General features: G+C 52.0%; 2 protein-coding genes and 1 long non-coding RNA gene across 9 annotated transcripts; 1 reads left to right on the top strand and 2 right to left on the bottom strand.

Annotated features, from left to right (window-relative positions):
- Positions 1-1173: 1173 nt before the first annotated feature.
- On the bottom strand, positions 1174-11445 carry C26H1orf116 (chromosome 26 C1orf116 homolog). 3 transcript variants are annotated; one of them, XM_018922237.3, is made up of 4 exons: positions 10542-11445; positions 6530-6659; positions 3980-4142; positions 1174-3030 (listed from the first exon to the last, which is right to left on the bottom strand). In XM_018922237.3, the coding sequence occupies exons 2-4, from the start codon at positions 6614-6616 to the stop codon at positions 1922-1924; spliced, it is 1359 nt and encodes a 452-aa protein (XP_018777782.1). In that variant the 5' UTR covers positions 6617-6659; positions 10542-11445; the 3' UTR covers positions 1174-1921. The 3 variants fall into 3 exon arrangements, with proteins under 3 accessions (XP_018777782.1, XP_018777780.1, XP_009095620.1); XM_018922235.3 differs by lacking the exon at positions 10542-11445 and adding an exon at positions 9532-9636; XM_009097372.4 differs by lacking the exon at positions 10542-11445 and adding an exon at positions 9341-9476.
- Positions 9730-16171, top strand: LOC108963123 (uncharacterized). Of its 2 annotated transcripts, none has more exons than XR_007780080.1 (4): positions 9730-9829; positions 11496-11683; positions 12370-15949; positions 16023-16171. It is a non-coding gene; the product is annotated as an uncharacterized LOC108963123 (long non-coding RNA). The 2 variants fall into 2 exon arrangements; XR_001991834.3 differs by having other exon boundaries at positions 12370-15899; positions 15973-16113.
- On the bottom strand, positions 13730-17923 carry YOD1 (YOD1 deubiquitinase). Of its 4 annotated transcripts, none has more exons than XR_007780077.1 (3): positions 17642-17923; positions 15893-17070; positions 13730-15819 (listed from the first exon to the last, which is right to left on the bottom strand). XR_007780077.1 is itself a non-coding variant. In XM_009097292.4 (2 exons), exons 1-2 carry the CDS (start codon positions 17847-17849, stop codon positions 16364-16366), a joined length of 915 nt encoding a protein of 304 aa, XP_009095540.2. In that variant the 5' UTR covers positions 17850-17923; the 3' UTR covers positions 13730-16363. The 4 variants fall into 4 exon arrangements, 1 of the variants encoding a protein (XP_009095540.2); XR_007780078.1 differs by having other exon boundaries at positions 15966-17070; XR_007780079.1 differs by having other exon boundaries at positions 13730-15965; positions 16039-17070.
- Positions 17924-18375: the final 452 nt, after the last annotated feature.

Genomic DNA, 18375 nt, shown 5'->3' with positions numbered 1-18375 from the left:
GGCACAGTCATGGGCTGCTCTTGCATCAGGCCCCAGCCCTGGGGCATAAACAGCTCCTTTTCTAAGGGCTACAGACAGATCCAGCAGGTAAAATTCCATATTCCCCTGGCAGGATTACACAGCTCGTGGAATGGGGCTTGCCCGTGGTGAGTGATCCAGCCCAGAGCATCTGGCAGCTCCAGGAGAGGCACAGAAATGTGGAGCTCATGCCCAGAGGAACGACCCTGCTGCTCTCTGGCTGTTGTTTTAATTTGTTCTCTTTTGTTCCCACTTCATAGCAGCTCCTGTTTGTGAGCATCACCACGTCACAGACTGATAAGGGATCTTTGGGAGGGAGATTCCTCCTTGGAAATCTGAACAAAACTCATCCTTCATGACACCAGCACACAATGGCTCTGACCAAAGCCAAGGACTCAAAGAGAAGCCTTTTGTTTCCAGAACAATCTGTTTTTAAGAAATGTTTAGGTTCTGTTTCAGGACAAAAATGCTTTGAGAGAGTCCTTAATGCTCTCCTCCCTTCTCATTAGATGAGCAAGGTGAGATTTCCCTTGGGACTTGCACCATGCAGGTGCTGAGCAGTCAGACAAAGCAGCAAACAGCTGGAATCAGCCCTGAGTGAGACAGTGCTGAGAGGAGAGGAGCACAGGGATGAAAACACAGCTTTAACCCAGGCAGAAGCGTGGCTGACCCTTTTATCTCCCCCTCCTCTCCTCACGCTGCTCTTGCTGCCTCTAAAGTCAAACATTTGCAGGTGGAAGTGCCCAGCCCGAGCAGCTGGGGCTGGGGGGAACCTCTGGGGCTGCCTGGCTGCACCTGGGCTGGCACAGGCCTGGCAGCAAACACGGGAGCACCAGGAATTCCACATTCCCTCTTTGTGCCTGCAGGGAGAGCTGGCAATTACAGAGCCATGGAACACTTAGGTTGGAAGGGACCTGAAAGCTCTCCTTGTTCCTCCCCTTGTCACAGGCAGGGCCACCCTCCACCATCCCTGCTCCATGGAAGACTTTGCCTGTGCTGATCAAATAATTCCATTTTCTAGGTGGGACAGACCCGACCTGGCCCATCCTTTCTCTCAGAACTCTTTGTTTTAAACCCCTTTTGGTTTTGTTTTTAAATATTTAGGGGCATTTATTATTTACCTGACTGTGACATAAGTCTGTAGCACATGGCAGGTTCCGATCACACACACGTTTATTAGGGACATCAGCCACCTCTGTTCCCCAGGGGTGTCAGCAGCATTAGCTGAGCCTGAGAGGTGCCAGCACAGCTCAGAAGGGATGAGCTGGAGCTGTCCCAGCCTTGCATCTGCCCCATTTTGGGCAGCACTGACACCAGCACAGCCTCTGGCCTCCTCAGCTGTGTCTTCCTGCACTTCAAGCCTCCTCCGGGGGCTGGATGCAGGTGGGCAGGGCTGGGTGGGAGAGCAGAGTGTGGCAGGGAGGCAGTGGGATGGCTGGGCAGCCCTCCAGCCCTCCCAGCAGGCAGTGATGGTTTTGCAAGGCACTTTCACATGGCAGGTGAGTGCTCAGGTCTCAGAGGCTGTGATAAAATTAATAAAAAAATCCCCAAAAAGTCCTAAAGGAGCAGCAAAGTCCAGCAGTTCTCCCCGGAGACGCTTTATCCACAGGCAACCCTTTTGAAAACAAGCCACACCCCGAATTCCACGGCTTCCCTGTTTTGGTGGATCCCCAAATGCAGCAAAGCCCTTGCAGGAGAGCACACCCCATCCACGCTGAGAGCTGCATAAACAGCTCCTGTACACCTGCTATATACAAAACATTCTGTACACGCCGCCTTCCTCTATTCGGTGTGAAGCTCCCAGCACCTCTCGGGCAGGAGCTGGCAGCAGATGCTCGTGCCCCAGGCAGTGCAGGCCGCTGGATTTGGGGTGAAAAATCCCCTTTTCCACCAGCCCCACGAGCTACTCCTTCAGCAGCCCCAACTTCTTGAGCGCCTCACGCCGGTTCTCATCGGCCGCGCCCTTGGGCGAGATCTTCACGCTGACGGCGACACGCGGCGGCCGGGGGAAGCTGGGCAGAGGGTGGGATCTCCTCTTGCTGCTCTTGTCCTTCTCCTCCTGCTCCTTCAGGCCCCCAAAGTCCTTCCCTGGCCCGAGGGAGGCGGGCCGGGGCCGGCTGCGGAGGAAGCTGGGCGCCAGGCGCTCGATGAAGGACATCTTGCCCAGGGAGCTGCTGCTGCTGCCGCGGCCGTTCTGCTCCTTGGGGCTGCCCATGGAGCTGCCCAGCCCCACCCCGGAGCGCTCCAGGGTGTTGGATTTGAAGGGCATCTGCCGGATCGCTGGCACGGAGCCCTCCCCAGGCTGCCCGGGGATGGGCAGTGCTGTCTCCCTGGGGTGGGGATGGAGCTGGGCGCTGGGCTCCCTCCTGTCCTGGGGCAGTCCCAGCTTCTGCAGGGCCTCCCTTCGGGCTTTCTCCTTCTCCTTGGGGTCGAGGTGGCCCGAAGTCCCCCTCTCAGCAGTGCTGTCGCTGGCAGGGCTGGCCTGGCAGCTGGCGGAGGGTGGAGGTGCTGCCTTTACCTTCTGGCTGTGCTCGGGCACGGGGCTGCTCCTGCTGGTTTTCAGGATGATGTTTGGTGGCAGTTTCCGTGGTTTGGGGGCGGTTGGAGGCCCACGCTTGGTGTCGGGGTCCTGAGGGGCCTCGTCCAGCGGGGATTTCTCCAGGTGGCCCCACGAAGTCCAAATCTTGGTCTCCTTGGCCGCCTCCCCCCTGGCATCCGAGCGCTGGCTGCGTGACCACTCCAGCTCGTCCTGGAAGGGGTCTGGGGGTTGGATCATCACCGACTTGGTGTGGCTTCCTGCTCTGCCGAGCTCCAGCCTGCCCTCCTTGGGCACCTCCTGGGCAGCTTTTCCTGCTGGCACCGCGGGGACAGCTCCTGTGCTGCCAGAAGCTCTATTTGCTGCAGGGATGTTCCTGGGGAGGCTGGAATAGCCCGGGCCCGGAGCAGCTGCTGGGGCAGGGATGCTTTTACCACTCTGAGCTCTGCTTGCAGGGGGAGTCCTGTTCCCCAGATCTGGGAAGAGAAGGAGCTGGAGTCATGCTCTGGACACAGGACAGCCCTCACCCTTTCTGGGCCAGCACAGGCACCCAGGGCTCCCCCAGCTCCTCTGATGTGCAATCCCAGGGCACCCAGGGAATGTTTCTGTGTCTGCTCTGGGGTGCCCTGACCCCAGGGGAACTCTGACTTTGACCCTCACTAATGGAGAAAGTTTCCTGGAGTTCAAGATAGAAGTGTGCAATAGATTCTAGAGAGCAGTGTGGGTGTGTCAGTGGGTGAGAAATTGAGGGTTTGGGGTTTTTAGTGTGTTGGGGATGGAAGCAGGATGGAGGGCACAGGCTGTCATCCTGGGTTTCTTCTTCCTCCTTCTCCGTGGGTTTGGGTGGCATTTTGTAATTGGGTGGGAAAATCCCCACTGGGGGCTCTGTGGGATCAGTTATTGGGTAAAAGGGAAAATAATCCAGGTGCCAGTTCTTAACTGGATAGTTTAGTTTTAAAAGCCCTTGTACCAAGAGATTGTTGGGCATTTTGTGGCTGCTGATGAAAAGCTGCAGAACTCCCAGCAGTGAGAGTGTTCCACTGATCAGAAATAATGAACACCTGAGTGTGAGCATGGACTATCATCTCAAGTGCCTTCAGTCCAGGGAATTCCACAGGTGGGACCCCTATACCTGATCCATCCCTGCTGGGGAAATTGGACCCTTTGGGCCTGACAGAGCCCCGTTAATTACTGTAATTACTGACACTAACAGAATCCCTGCAAGGTATTTATGTATTGTAGAATTTCAAAGCCATTGAGTTGAGGCATCAGCAAATTCTGTAAAATATTCATGCCTAGACAGGATGTGTGTTGTACATATCTGTGCTTGAGAATAAGGCCTGTAGGAAACTATCTGGGGAAAGAAATAAACAGATTTTTATATTTTATACTAAAATCTTATCTGCAGCAGGGTTTCCAGCTCACCCCGGGGCACAGGGCCTTTCCTGGGCTTGGAGGGCTCCCCGGAGTCGGTGTCATCCGTGGACACCCCACTGTCCCCCTCTGCATCCAGGGAGCCAATGGTTTCCTCCAGGAACATCAAACACTCCTTCTCTTCCACTGACAAATAATCATAGCTGTTGTCACTCTGCAGAAACAAAATACAGAGCACAGCAGGTAAGGAAGACAGGTTTACTTTGTACTCCATATATATATATATATATATATATATATATATATATATAAAGTAGTGTGTGTATATATAGTATATAGAAATATAAACTTATATATTATACATACATATAAAATATATAAATATATATTTATATATTTATGTGTGAATATAAAGATATAAAATATATATTAAAAATATATGTTTACTTTATACTACATATATAATATATATATGTAGTGTGCATCTGTAGTATATAGAAATAGAAATATATATACATATATTTATTATATATACATATAAAATATATAAATATATATGTATATATTTATAATATATATGTGTATAAATAGATATTAGAGGTTTACTTTATACTATATATATATACATAAGTAAATATATACGTAGTGTGCATCTATAGTATATAGAAATATAAATATATATGCATATATTTGTTATGTATACATATAAAATGTAGAAAAATATATGTATATATTATAATATAGATCTATATAAAATATATATAAGAAAGAGAGGTTTACTTTATACTATATATATCTTAGAGGTTTACATTATACTACACATATATATCACTTTATATATGTATTAATATTATATATTTTAATAGATTATATAGTTTTAATATTGTATATATTTAGATTTAATGTCCAGGTAGTTTAGGGAGCCTGTGGCAGCTGCTTGGCCAGTGGCTGTTCAATAATGAATATTTACAGCTCCAGAAAACCAGACAACCTCCTCTAAAAATAAGAAATATATAAGCCTTTTTTGTATTACCCTCCTCTGTGGGTCAGAATTTGGATTACTCTGAACTTGGGAACTTGGCCTCTACTTTCAGCTCTTTAAGCTGCAGTGTGAGCAGATGGGTAGCAAATCTACAGTACAGAGACCTGCAGTGCCCAGCACTGCTGAATCTCAGAAAGCACCACCACCACTGAAGGGTTCTGTGCAGGTGATGAACTCTCCTTGCTCCCCCAGTCATTCCTGAGCCAGAACTGTGGGATTTTTGTTGTATTTTGAGCACCAGGAGATGTTATTGCAGTATCAGGTATCGAGGTGATTCCTGCAATCTGTGGCACAGGATGGAATGTGCCAAGCACAGGGCAGGAATTATCCCAGGTGGAGTTGTTTTGCAGAGACTCCTTATCCAAACCTTTTACCATGCAGTATCACAACCAGTTCTTCCATCCCCATTAAACTCAGAGGGTTTGGTTCTGGTTTGCAATACTTCAGATGGAAAAGCTGCCAGCCCTGAGCTGCTCTCACACGTATCAATTATGCTCCAAGCCAGGCAGGATGTAATTAGCCATCAATCTTGGGATCAGTGTTGGGAGACAAACAAGCTTTAATGGACAGATAGTGAAACATTACACATCTACACCCATGGTCCAAACTCACCCCTGCCTTAACTGGGGAACTCATCTGGTGCCAGGCAGGAGGAGCTCAGCTCGCTGTCCCCTGTGGGTTTGTCACTGCTTGGAGCCAGTGTGACCCAGTTACCCAACTGCTCTGATCCCTGCAGCCCTGGCAGCACAGGAGCCTCTGCAGGGAGAGGATCCCCCCTTCTGGGATCCCCTCTCCAGGGACAGGATCCCCTCTCCAGGGATTCCCTCTCCACAGATCCCCTCTCCAGGGACAGGATCCCCCTCTCCAGGGATTCCCTCTCCACAGATCCCCTCTCCAGGGACAGGATCCCCCTCTCCAGGGATTCCCTCTCCACAGATCCCCTCTCCAGGGACAGGATCCCCCTCTCCAGGGATCTGTCCTCCAGGGATCCCCTCTCCAGGACAGGATCCCCTCTTCAGGACAGGATCCTCTCTCCAGGGATTCCCTCTCCACAGATCCCCTCTCCAGGACAGGATCCCCTCTCCAAGGAGAGGATCCCCCTCTCCAGGGACAGGATCCCCCTCTCCAGGGACAGTATCCCCCTCTCCAAGGAGAGGATCCCCCTCTCCAGGGACAGGATCCCCTCTCCAGGACAGGATCCCCTCTCCAGGACAGGATCCCCTCTCCAGGGATCCCCTCTCCAGGGACAGGATCCCCCTCTTCAGGACAGGATCCCCTCTCCAGGGATCCCCTCTCCAGGTCAGGATCCCTTCTCCAGGGATCTGTCCTGGCCCAGAGCAGCCCCTGCAGCACCAAGGGCTCCCCACACACGTGGCAGGATGGGAAGGCTGGGAGTGCTCTGGGGCAGGAATTCAGGAATCCACCTGGTTTGGCTGCTGTCTCAGGGCCTCCAGCTGCCCCCAAAGCAGCATCAGAGAGCAGATTTGGGCCAAGATCTGCCCAAAATCCTTCTCCAGCCCAGAGGGGTGAGCTGGGCTGGGCACCCTGGGGTTACTCACCCGCTGGGAGTGGTTGGAGGCCGTGCTGACCATGCTGTCACAGCTGCCAGAGTTGCAGCCAGCCATCCCCAGCTCCTTCCTAGGCATAGCCTGGGCTGCCCTGGAGGCTGGCACAGCGGGAATGTCCTGGCTGGAGCAGGAAAAAGGACAAACAGTAAGTTGTGAGGTTCCCCCAGGGGTGACTCAAGCACGCTGGGAGGGAGACAGGCTGGCTCTGAAGCTGCTGGATGGAGGAATTGTGCTCCATCTCCAGCTGCTGGATGGAGGAATTGTGCTCTCCAGGAGAAGGCACAGCTGGGCTTTTAAAAATCATCCTTGAAGTTGTCCTCAAAATATTTGGGAATGGGGTAATCTCAGCCCAGCCAGCTCGTGTTGGTGGCTCTCTGCTCACCTCACAGGCGTGGATAAGGCACAAGAAAAGCTCTAAGCCTGGCACAGAAACCCCAGCACAGCCCCAGCCCCGACTCCTGGGATCTCTTTCCTCTGCCACACCCCGTGCCAGCCCTGCAGCTTGAACTTGGGAACGTGCTGGCCCAAAATGCTGCTGGTTACTCACATCCTTGCTCTGTTAGGAGCTTCCTCCTGGCAAGGAGCTGCCTCTGCCACCCTTCCTTGGGGGCCCAGGAGAGGTGTCCCCAGGGAGGTGTCCCCGGGCCTTTGGGGCATGCCTGGGTGTGTTTGGGCACATGGCTGGCACAGCCTGTGGGGAGCAGGGCAGGCTGGGGCTGTGCCCAGGGGGGTTCAAGCAGCACCCTAATGTCCCCTCTGCTCACAGCAGTGTCCCCCTGATGCAGCCCAGACCTCTCATCACCTAGTGGGACCCCAGAGTGGCAGCAGGGTGACAAACAGCCTGGATTTGGGTTTCCCATACCGGGGCAGGGTGCCAGGGGGCAGAGGGCACAGTTATCCCTGCCCAGAGCTCTGCTGAGCACCCACAGAAGGTGCCATTACTGAGGGATGCAAAGCACCGAGCTTCCAAAAATTCCTGGCACCACCAATGAGCCTCCTCCTGTTCTGGGGGAGGGAACTGGGCCGTGGGGGTGAGAGGGAGCAGCAAAACAAACACCAGCAGCCCCTGCAAGACACACGGACCCACGCGAGAGGATTTGCTCCTCGGGAGACAGAGGAGCCCTTGTGCTGTAACCTGCAGGCAGGAACACACTGCTGCTTTTTTTCCTTGTAGCAGGATCAGGGAATTAGATCCAGAGATAAGTGAGCAGAACTGGCTGCTTGTTCAGAGTGTTAGACCCTGAAAGAATTCCTTTGTAATTGGAATACGCCGCAAAAATCAGATTTCAACACCCACGCCCCGACAGCTCTAATCCTTCCACGCAGGAGGAGTTTAATATTTCAGTCTCAGCTTTGCATTATTTACTGCTTAAGTGATGTTGAAGTAAGTGGTGGCTTTGGAACAGCAATTCCCTGGATTCTTTGAATTCAGATCTCTTCCTAGCCAGGGATTTGAGCTGGGAGGAAGCAGAGCTGAGCCTGGGGGACTTCAGGCCTCTGCAGGGTTTTGCTGTGCACTGTAGCCTCCACAAGGGGAAATTTAGATTTATATCAAAACTATTCTAGATTTACATTGACTCCTCAGTAGCAGGAGGCTTGGCCATGGTTGTTGTGCTGCTCCTGGCTGCCTCCCTCCCACATTTCAGACAGCAAAACCCTCCTGAGGAAGTGAAAACCTTGCTGGAACTTGAGTGTGCAGCAGCCTGGGGTCAGCAGGGAGGCATTTTCTCCGTGAGGATCCCCCCCACCACCAGTCCACTAAAGAAATCATTTTCTCTCATCAAAACCAGCATTTGCAGGGACCTCAAGCAGCTGCCAAGGCTTTGGCACCCACCGGGCCCCAGCTCATGGGAGGCAAAGTCCAGCCCGAGCCCGCCGGGCAGGGCAGAGGAGCTGCTCCGAAACAAGAAGTTCCTTTTCCTGCCCATTAGCTCTCTGATGTGATTACAGCTCCAGCACACTCATCCAGCTCGGGAAAGGGGAAAAATCAGTGTTGAAACCCCCAGTTTTAATGATTCAGAAGGATTTTAGTTCCTTCTTTGCCACAACAGTAACAGCCACAAACTAAAAACGTGACTGAGTGTTTGATAAAAGACATGGTACTCAAAAAGCTGTTTTATAGCTGGGTTTCAGTGGTGTAGCTCTCTTCCCCAACTAAAAACATATTTGGAAGAAGTTGTTTTTTTACCCAAATCCAAATGCCAGGTCCCTCAGCTCTTGTGGCCGTTGCCATAACTGTCCTTTAAAAGCCCACGGAGCCATCAAAGAGGTGCCGGCTAGCAATTAATGCTAATTGCTTTAGAGAAGAGGCTACTTTCTTTCAGACAGCACCACTCCAAGCTCTTCATCCCGGGTTAGAACACCTCGGTTTTGCTGTCTGGGGCACAGCAGCCAGACCCCTCCTGCCTGGGAAAGGCTTTGTGCTGGCCAACCCCAGACACAACCCAGAGCAAACCCCCCTCTGCAGGCACTGACCCAGCTGGGAGCAGCCCGGGGGATGGATCCCAGCTCAGGGCCGAAGGGGTCAAGGGCAGATCTGAATTTCCTCCTATCTCAGCAGGTAAATGAAGCACCCCAGCAGCTGCCTGAGCTGTTTGCTGTCCCGAGCACAGCTTTCCTCCCACCACACCACCTCCAAACCACCTGGTCCAGCTTCCCTGGTGAATCCCCCACCACATTTCACCCTTGCAAAGCAGAGCCCTGCAGGTACCCAGAGCCCCGCAGCCCATCCAGCAGGAGAAGCATAGAGAGCAAAGGACAAGCAGGAACAGAAATTATTATTAATCCGTTTTGTAGTTTTACCAGGCTGTCCGTCGTTCCGTGCTGCCCAATTCCTTGTCCCGGGCCGTGCCTATCCCAGGATTTCTTTGCTTTTCTGGGCTAACCAAACACAGCCGGGTTACACATTAACCCCGCTCCGCCGCAGATAAGGCTGCGCTGCCCAGGTGGGTGCTCGGCAGGTACGTCCTGACAGGCGATCCCTGGCCCCTCACCTGCACCCAGGCCGAGTGCAATTCATCCTGCAGCCCTGCCGGGTACCTTTCCTGCCGTTCCAGCCTGGATCCCCCGAGCCGAGCCCCCAAAGCCCGGCCGTGCCGTGCCCCGGAGCGCTGGGTGTGAGCCGGCAGCTGCGGGCAGCTCTGCTCTGTGCCACCCAGCTCGCTCACTTCCCTGCTGTCCCCTGCTGTCCTGGGCACGGCTGCGGCCGATAGGAGACTCCTTAATCCGACATCCTGTTCTGCCGCATAGCTGCTCGCTGACAGCGGAGCCCTGAGCCCAGCCTTGCACTCGGTAATTACGGAGCGCGTCACCCGCAGCCGCTTCTGCTCTCGGCTGGTTTGGCCGGGATGCCGCAGCCCGGGCCGGGAGCTCAGCTCTGAAAACAGCCCGGCCTGAGACTGGTTGCTACTTGTATTATCGCCACAGCTTCCCAGAGGCCAGGAGTTTGCTGCTTGCAAAGGAAGGAGGTTGTAAAGACAGGCAGAAAGTGTTTTGGGGAGGGAAGATTGGGCACGGATTTATTGACGTGCTGCAGGAAGGGGTGCCCAGGTCTGCGCAGCTCCCACGCTCCTGCTGCCTGTCCCGACCTGCAGCTGCTTTTGCCCCAGTTGGCATCAAAACCTCTGCAAGCTCCTTCGCCGTGCTGGGGACTCCTTCCCCAGGCAGCTCCTGGAGCTCTGGTGAAAGCCGAAGACCCCAGATGCCCATCAGGCTCATCCTCACACTGACACCTTCTCAGAACCTCTGCTGGGGCGTTTCTCCAGCAGCATCTCCTGCCCTGAGCCCCTGGTGCCACCTCTGCTGCCTCCTCAAAGAGGGGCCCGGATGTCCCCACTCTGTGCAGGGTGACACCGACCCCCAGCCCGGGTGGAGCTGCAGGGGCAGACAGAGAACAGCAGAGCCTCCTTCCTACCCTGACTTTGGGCTCTGTTGTTAAAATTGGAGTTTTTCCTGCTGATTAACAAAGCTTTGGCCATTCCCCCCTCACAGCATGGACTTGTACCTGCTTGACAAGGTGCTGCTCACTGCAAATCTGCAAACATCCTGCAGGAAATTTCCAGGGCTGACACAGCTGCCGGATTCATTCACATTTCCACGCTCCAATGATTTTTTTTTTTCAATTGGTATTTTTAGCAAAAGGATTTGTTACCACACATGTTCCCTGCTCCACGGAACAGGGAAGTGGAAACATCAGCTAATTAAAGCCAGGGGAAGATGGAGGGAGAGCAGATGAGCCAGAGGCTCCCACTGGCAGTACTGAGCCCAGCCAAGTGCTGTTGCAGAAGGGAACTTGTGCTGCAGAGCAAATCAACGAAGCAGAGGCTGCTGAGAGCCCCAGCCCTTCCTGCTGTCCCACGCTGGCCTGGGGAGGGATGGGGATGCAGCCAGAGCTGCTGGGGCACTGTCACAACCAGGGATTGAGGGCAGGATTGGTGCCAGGGCTTCAGGAGCTGTGCTGGATGGCACAGCATCAAGAGAGTTTGAACATGGTGTTAATTAGTGAAGTGGCTTTGATTGATGCACCCCAGCAGCTGCCTGAGCTGTTTGCTGTCCCAAGCACAGGTTTCCCCAGCTTTTAATGAATTAATTTTAATTTGAAGTGGAAGCTTTAGAGCTGCGTGGGTTTTGTCGAGTTGTGCCCGGTGCTGAGGCTGCTCTGAGAGAGGGAGGAAAGCAAAGCTGGGGTAATTTTGTTCTTGCAGTGCCAGCAGGGTGTGAGTGAGCAGCAGCACGGGGCAGGGGTGCCTGACAGCAGCAGGACTCCAGTCTGGGCAGTCCAACAGGCAGAGCTGGCTGCCTGCAGCCCCGTGTGGGTCAGGAAAGTGTCAGGATCCATCAGGAGAAATCTGCAGCTCCTCTGGATCAGGAGCCCAGAAAGAACCTGTTCTTTTTCCACATTCCTCTCCCTCCAACAAATATAAATAGCTGCCACCCAAAATAAGGTGTGATTTCACAGAGATGGCATGGAGGATGTGCCAGGAGTCAAATGATGCAGAGAAAACTTCCCAGTGCCCTGGGAGGACTTTGGCAGCCTCACAGCCCTGCTGAGCCTCACCCTGTTCCTAAACACGAGGGCACAAGTGACTCAGGGCTGGCCCTGAAGGAAAAGCATCCACAGGCGTCACTGATAAGATTCCTGTCAAGGTAAGGAGGGGTTTTTGACTCTGGGACTCCTGGGCACTTTCCTTCACCCAAATTGCAGGCACAGCCTGTGTGCTGACAAATCTGTTATGGAAAATAGCATGTAGTTAATGCCTCCTGCTGCACAGCACTCATTAAACCTCCCTATGGCCAAGGAAGGTTTTAGTTCTTTATTAAATATTTAATTATTATGTGAACATTATTTATATAATATTTTTCTCTGTTTCACAAAAAGGAACTGGAGAATGTAGTTAATGTAGTTAATGCCTCCTGCTGCACAGCACTCATTAAACCTTCCTATGGCCAAGGAAGGTTTTATTTCTTTATTAAATAAAGATTTATTTATTATGTGAACATTATTTATATAATATTTTTCTCTGTTTCACAAAAAGGAGCTGGAGAATGTAGTTAATGCCTCCTGCTGCACAGCCCTCATCAAACTTTCCTATGGCCAAAGAAGGTTTTAGTTCTTTATTAAATATTTAATTATTATGTGAACATTATTTATATAATATTTTTCTCTGTTTCACAAAAAGGAGCTGGAGAATGTAGTTAATGTAGTTAATGCCTCCTGCTGCACAGCACTCATCAAACCTTCCTATGGCAAAGGAAGGGTTTTATTTCTTTATTAAATAAATATTTAGTATATAAATATTATTTCTATAATATTTATTATCTCTGTTTCACAGAAAGGAGCTGGAGAAGGGAGCTGAAGTGTTCCCATTGCTTGCTTACCATTAACACCAGAAGTGAGAAGGCAGCTCTCAAGCTTTAATAGTTCCCCAACATTTTCCTTAAGATTTAATTAAAAATAATAAACAAGGGCACTGAGGCCCTGGACAGCCTGATTTTGTTAACTCCTCTGTTGTACTCCTGTTTCAGGGGGGAGTTGGTGCTCAGACAGCTGAAACAGCAGGAGTGATTTCACCCAATTTGAAGGATTTTATTTGGAACAAACCCGACGGCAGTTTTAGAGCTGGATGCAAAGTTTGATTTAAAATGCAGGCAGACATTTAATTGCATGGCAGCTGCAATTTTCCAAACAGCAAGCTGACAACTTTTAGTTCCTCTTCTGGAGAGTTTCCTTGGCTGGGAGGCTGCCAGGGCTGGCCCATGGGTGGGTTCTGCAGTGAAATCAGGCACACACAGATGATTCAGCACTCGTGTGTCAGTCTGATTGCTCAGAACCTCCCCCAGCAGCACAGAACTTCTGCTCTCCTCATCCTGCCCAGAGGACAAACACAGCACTGTGGGGTCAGAGAGGTTCCAGCCTCCCTGGGGGTTGGCTGCCCCAGAACAGATCCCAGTTGCAGAGCTGGGATATTCCCCAGGAGAGCAGGATGGGCACAGGACATTGTCCCCAAGCTGTCACAATGGCACCCCTGTGACTGTGCTGGTTTGAGGGGCACCATGGAACAGGATGTTCCTTGTCTCAGTGCCCTCCCCAGAAACTGCTCTTTTGATAGGAGCTTACTCAGAACTTCAGAGTTAGGTTTGTCCTTCAGAAATTCCAGTTATTACTGATTTTCTCCCCAGATTGCTCTTTCAGTCTAGTGCATCCATGGAGTGGATCTGGTAATACTGGACACAAATATTTGTGAAGTTGGCTTAATTATTTGTATATTTCAGTGCATAAAGGATTCTGGAGGATGTAAAACTCTCTTTACAGCTGAGTCCTGATATCTCAGGTACCCCATTTCATAGAATCCCAGAGTGGTTTGGTGTGGAAAGGACCTTGAAGCTCATCTCATCCCCTTCTGATATTCAGAGTTCATCCCACCACTAGAAGGATGCCGTTTCTGGGATAATTCCCTGGCTGTGTCATTAAGGGCAAGAAAATCCCAGTTAAAACATACTAAAAAACACTCTAATAAGAATTTTTAAAAAGAAAAAAAAGTTGTACTTTATCCAGACTTTATGTTTTAAATAATGCAGATACTTTTTGTCTGGGAAAGTTTAGGAGAGTGAGGAGGAATTCTTGCAGTCAAGGACTTGTTCTTGGTCAGCCTGTAACAATATCAACTTTTACAACCACGAATTACAGGTATATCTTTTTTAACCAAAGAGATTTTATTTTTCTAGGCAACAAAAGAGAACATCCAAGCAGTGATAGTGACACGTCTCCCTCCAAGGGAACTGATTCTCTGGTAGCAGATTCCCAATGCAAACATGATCTAGCAAAGCTCAACACTCTGGATTAAATAAAGCTCATTTTTCAAATACTGCAACTGAGAAATACCAGGGGGAAAAAGAAAAAAAAAAAAAAAAGTTTCACACACTTTGAGAAATCCATCCAGGACACAAAGCTAAAATCTAAGGGTTGCTCCCCAAAGTCAAGGCAGACAATAAATATGGATCTTCCACGTGTGTTTCAGACACCTGGTGCACCTCTCTGAGGTAGGTATTGTGTCCATGTGACAGATGGCAAAGGGGGAGGCTCAGCTCCTTGTCCCAGGCATGGCCCTGCTGCCCTGGGAGAGCTGAGAGCACACCTGGGGCTCACCAGGCTCTTGCTCTCCTTCCTAGCCACTATTTCAGCTCAAGGAGTTAGAACACAGTGTCATCTTCAAGTTCCTTTGAACTGTCAGCTACTTCTGGAGGGGTTTAAGCATCAGCTTCTGCAGGGCTGGGTTAATGTTGGGTTTTGGGGGGTTTTATCTCCTTTTCCTAATGACAGGCTCAAAGCAGAGCAGGGTTTAACACTGGAGGCTAAGTGGGTTTCTGTAGGGAACTCCCAACAGTGCTAATGTGTGTTTTATACTGAATTAAAAACAAACCCAGGTCCACAGTGCTCTGGGTGATCCTGGGCTGTTTCATTATTCATGCCTTAATTCAGCAAAGCACTTAAGTAATTATGTTCTTTCTTCAGTACAACCCTCCTGTATTTCAGGATCCAACTGGGAGCCTCTGCTGAGAATCCTAGAAATGGGATTTTTGCAGAAAAGGTGGTATGGCTGCACCAGTTTGGGCAGGTGCCTGAGGGAACAGAGCCCTTTCAAACTGGGTTTTAGGTTAAACCCACGTGCAAAGTGGGTTTATTTCTGCCTCAGTCTGAGCATGCTCCTTCTTGTTCCCCAGCCTAAAAGTACAAGGAAGGTCACTCAAAACAGTAACAGAAGAATGGCAGGCAAAGGCTATTTTAAAATTCAAGAAACAAGGATGTGTTGCAGGCATTTCAAAGAAAAATAAAATAAAACCAAAATCCCCTTCAGTAATATGCACCTTTACAGCACCTTTTAAAAGCCCTCAAAAGCACTTCCTGTCAAGCTTCACTGTGAGGTAAAATAATTCCAATTAACCCAATTTTACCTTCCCTGATTCTGAACAGTCCAAGGAGTGGGGCACTTCCCCCAGCTTATTTTCATCTGAATATTCAGCTGTGATATCTCATTATCACAATGAAAGTCTTGCTACTCCACAGGCAGTGGTGACAAATCAAACACATTAAGGCAGAAAGCAGATGGAATTTCAAGCCTCCCTTCTGGCTCTGGCCTTCAGAGGGCAAAACTTTTGACCAGCAAAGAGTGAGAACTCAACCTTAAAGTGCTCATTCACAGTATTTGGAAACTGGAACAGCTTAGTAACACCATGGCCTTAATTGGCTCAAGTAAAATATTCAATGCATTTAACAGATGCAAATTAAGTCACTTCCCTAACTACTCACTTCCCTCTTGCAGGAATTTCCAATGCTATTATGAAGAAGAATCCCAAGTATTCCAGGAAACATGCTTATGCTCTGATGCAGTGTAAACACCAGGGGGTTGAGAGTTATTTTTCAAGCAACTAAAAACTACCTACGGAGGATTAATAAGTTGTATTCAACACTTATCCATCTACTCATTAATTTAAAGGCTACCTTAAAGCTTAGAGGCCATTGCTTTCCCTAAAGTTCTCTGCACACAAACTACACAGTCTATTCCTGATGGTGTAGGGCAGCTCAGAGATCCTTTTTCTACTACAAATGGTATTTTGATATTTTACTTGGTATTTCTATTATAAGTCATGCACCACACGAGCAGTTTCCCCTCTGAGAGCTGCACATATGAGCAGAGCCCAATTCTCAGTGTGAGTGATGCTGATATGTGTGTTTCCCAAAGCCTCATATTAACTGAATTCCCCTGAAAATGTACATTCAGCACCTCAGAGATGGATTTTACAGCAGTGCTGGACAAGCCTGGCTGTGTCTGTCTGCTCAGGTCACACATTCAGCACCTCAGAGGTGGATTTTACAGCAGTGCTGGACAAGCCTGGCTGTGTCTGTCTGCTCAGGTCACACATTCAGCACCTCAGAGATTGATTTTACAGCAGTGCTGGACAAGCCTGGCTGTGTCTGTCTGCTCAGGTCTCACATTCAGCACCTCAGAGATGGATTTTACAGCAGTGCTGGACAAGCCTGGCTGTGTCTGTCTGCTCAGATCTCACTCACACACACACACACAGAAGGTGATGAAATCAAGGTGTGGCTGCCACTGTCCACCACCAGCCCAAGTGCCATCCCTACTCCCCATCCCCTACTCCCAAACCTGCGCGTTGGCCACCATGAAGTTAATTTAGTTAATTAGTTAATAAGCTTTTCAAGCTCTGTGAACGGAATTTTATGATTACAAACAGCTTATCTGAGACTCCAGAATCTGATTCCGGAGCGCTGAGGTAGTCGATGGCACCCTCCTCGTGCTGCTGAGCTCACACCTCCCCGAAGTTGGTGTGTCCAGTCTCCCTGGCGTGCTCCCTGGCCTCCAGCTGCCCCGTCAGTCCCTTCTGGCACACCATGCAGCGCAGGGCGAAGCGATTCACATCCGTGAACTGCCTCTTCCTGCGGGCTTCATCCGCCAGCTCCAGAGCCTGCGCCAGCACCACGTCATCGCTGCTGGGGAAGATGGTCTGGGGAGGAAGGTCCGAGGCGGGCAGGCGGCGCTCCAGGGGGTCGTAGTGGATGCCGTCGTAGATCAGCAGCACGCGCTTGCTGTAGCCCGCGTCCTCGCCGAAGCGGTCGATGCGCACGGTCTGCGTGTCCACCACGCAGATCTCGCACTGGTAGAACTTGGACAGGATGGACACCTCGATGGCTCCTCCCCAGGTCTCCTCCCTGCGGATCCAGTCACAGTATTCCCTGTTGGTTTTGCCCAGCACGGCCTCGCAGTACGACTCGGGGTCGCTGGCCACGATCTGGGCGATGAGGTTGCGCATCTCCGGGGCGCAGCCAGGGTCGTACACGCCGCCCTCCACCACGTAGAAGATGCTGGTGAACAGGCAGGAATTGTCTGCTGGCACCACCCTCCTGGCCAGCACGGGCACGGCTTCCCTGACGGGCTGGGACATCGCTTTCTTGGCCACCACCGGCGAGCCCGGCTCGGGTTTGGATGTGTCCTCTTCCACTATCAGAGTGTCACCTGCCACACGGGAGGAGGGACATAAAGGGGAGACTTAAAGCTGCTGCTGCTCCTCCAACACAACAACGCGGCCGTGCTGGCATTGCTGAGGCTCACAGAAGAGAATCACGGAACGGTTTGGGGTCTTAAACATCACCCAGTCCCACCCTTTCCAAGGGCAGGGACACTTCCACCGGCCCAGGCTGCTCCAAGTCCCGTCCGACCCGGCCTCGCACACCCCCGCCCGTTTCCCCCAGCTCGGTATCCCGCCGGGAAACAGCCTCGGCCAACAGCCGCTGGCACCACAACGGTCCCCGCGGGACCTACCTGGCGTGGCCCGGACCCCGTCCCCTCCAGCCCCGCAAGCTTCTCCCTCCGGACCCCCGGGACGCAGCCAAAGCACCGGCGGCGCTCGCAGAGAGCAGGAAGCGCTGCCGAGCCGGACGCTGACGCCTCCCCCGGGAGCAGGAACCGGCCCGACCGCCGGTTGATGAGGGGCGTGTGTGCCACGGCCTCTTTAATTAACGCAATTGCAGCCGGCGGGGCGACAGAGCCCTCAGAGCGCCGCCCTCCTCCCCCCCGGGGCCCTCACCCGAGTGGATGCCGAGCTCGCCCAGCCGCCGCTCGCCGTCGCTGAGGTCGAGGCTGCGCGGCGGGAAGCCGTGCAGGAGGCGCTGTGCGGGCGCGGGCACTCCGGTGAGCGCGGCGAGCGCGGCCTGCATGTCGCGGAGGCGGGAGTGCGGCGACAGCCCCGGCAGCGCGTGCGAGCCGCTCCGGGCCTTGCAGCGCAGCCGCAGCATCCTCGGGGCCGCCGCCGCACCGGCCGCCGCCGCTTCCGCTTCCGGCCCGTGCCCGCCCCGCTCTCGCGAGAGCGCGTCGCGTCGCGTCCCGTCCTGTCCCACCCCCCCCCACCTCCAGCGAACGGCCAATCAGAGCGCGGGAGGGGCGGAGCGCACGCGGAGCCCGTTCATTTGCATAGCGCGCGGCTCATTTGCATAGAGCCGGGCGCCGCGCTCGTGTCGTCGGTACGGCACGCCGGGAGTCTGATTTGCATAGAGGAGGTGACACCGCCCACTTAATTTGCATACAGCCGGACACCGCCTTGCCATCTCATTTGCATAACGCGTGGTGTCGCCGTGATTTGCTGTCTCCTCCCTTCCGCGATGATTACCTCCCACTTGATTTGCGTAGCCCGCCTAAATTTGCATAGAGGCGCGAGCTCAGCTCTCCTTTCATCACCGCCCATCTCATTTGCATGGAGCGCGTGCTCCGGTTCCCCTCTCGCTCCGCCCATCGCCCTTTCCATCTTATTTGCATACAGCGCGC

This window comes from Serinus canaria, chromosome 26, assembly GCF_022539315.1.
Source record: "Serinus canaria isolate serCan28SL12 chromosome 26, serCan2020, whole genome shotgun sequence".
Lineage (NCBI taxonomy): Eukaryota > Metazoa > Chordata > Aves > Passeriformes > Fringillidae > Serinus > Serinus canaria.
The sequence above is the reverse complement of the archived record's forward strand: the minus strand, read 5'-3'. Positions and strand labels throughout refer to the sequence as shown.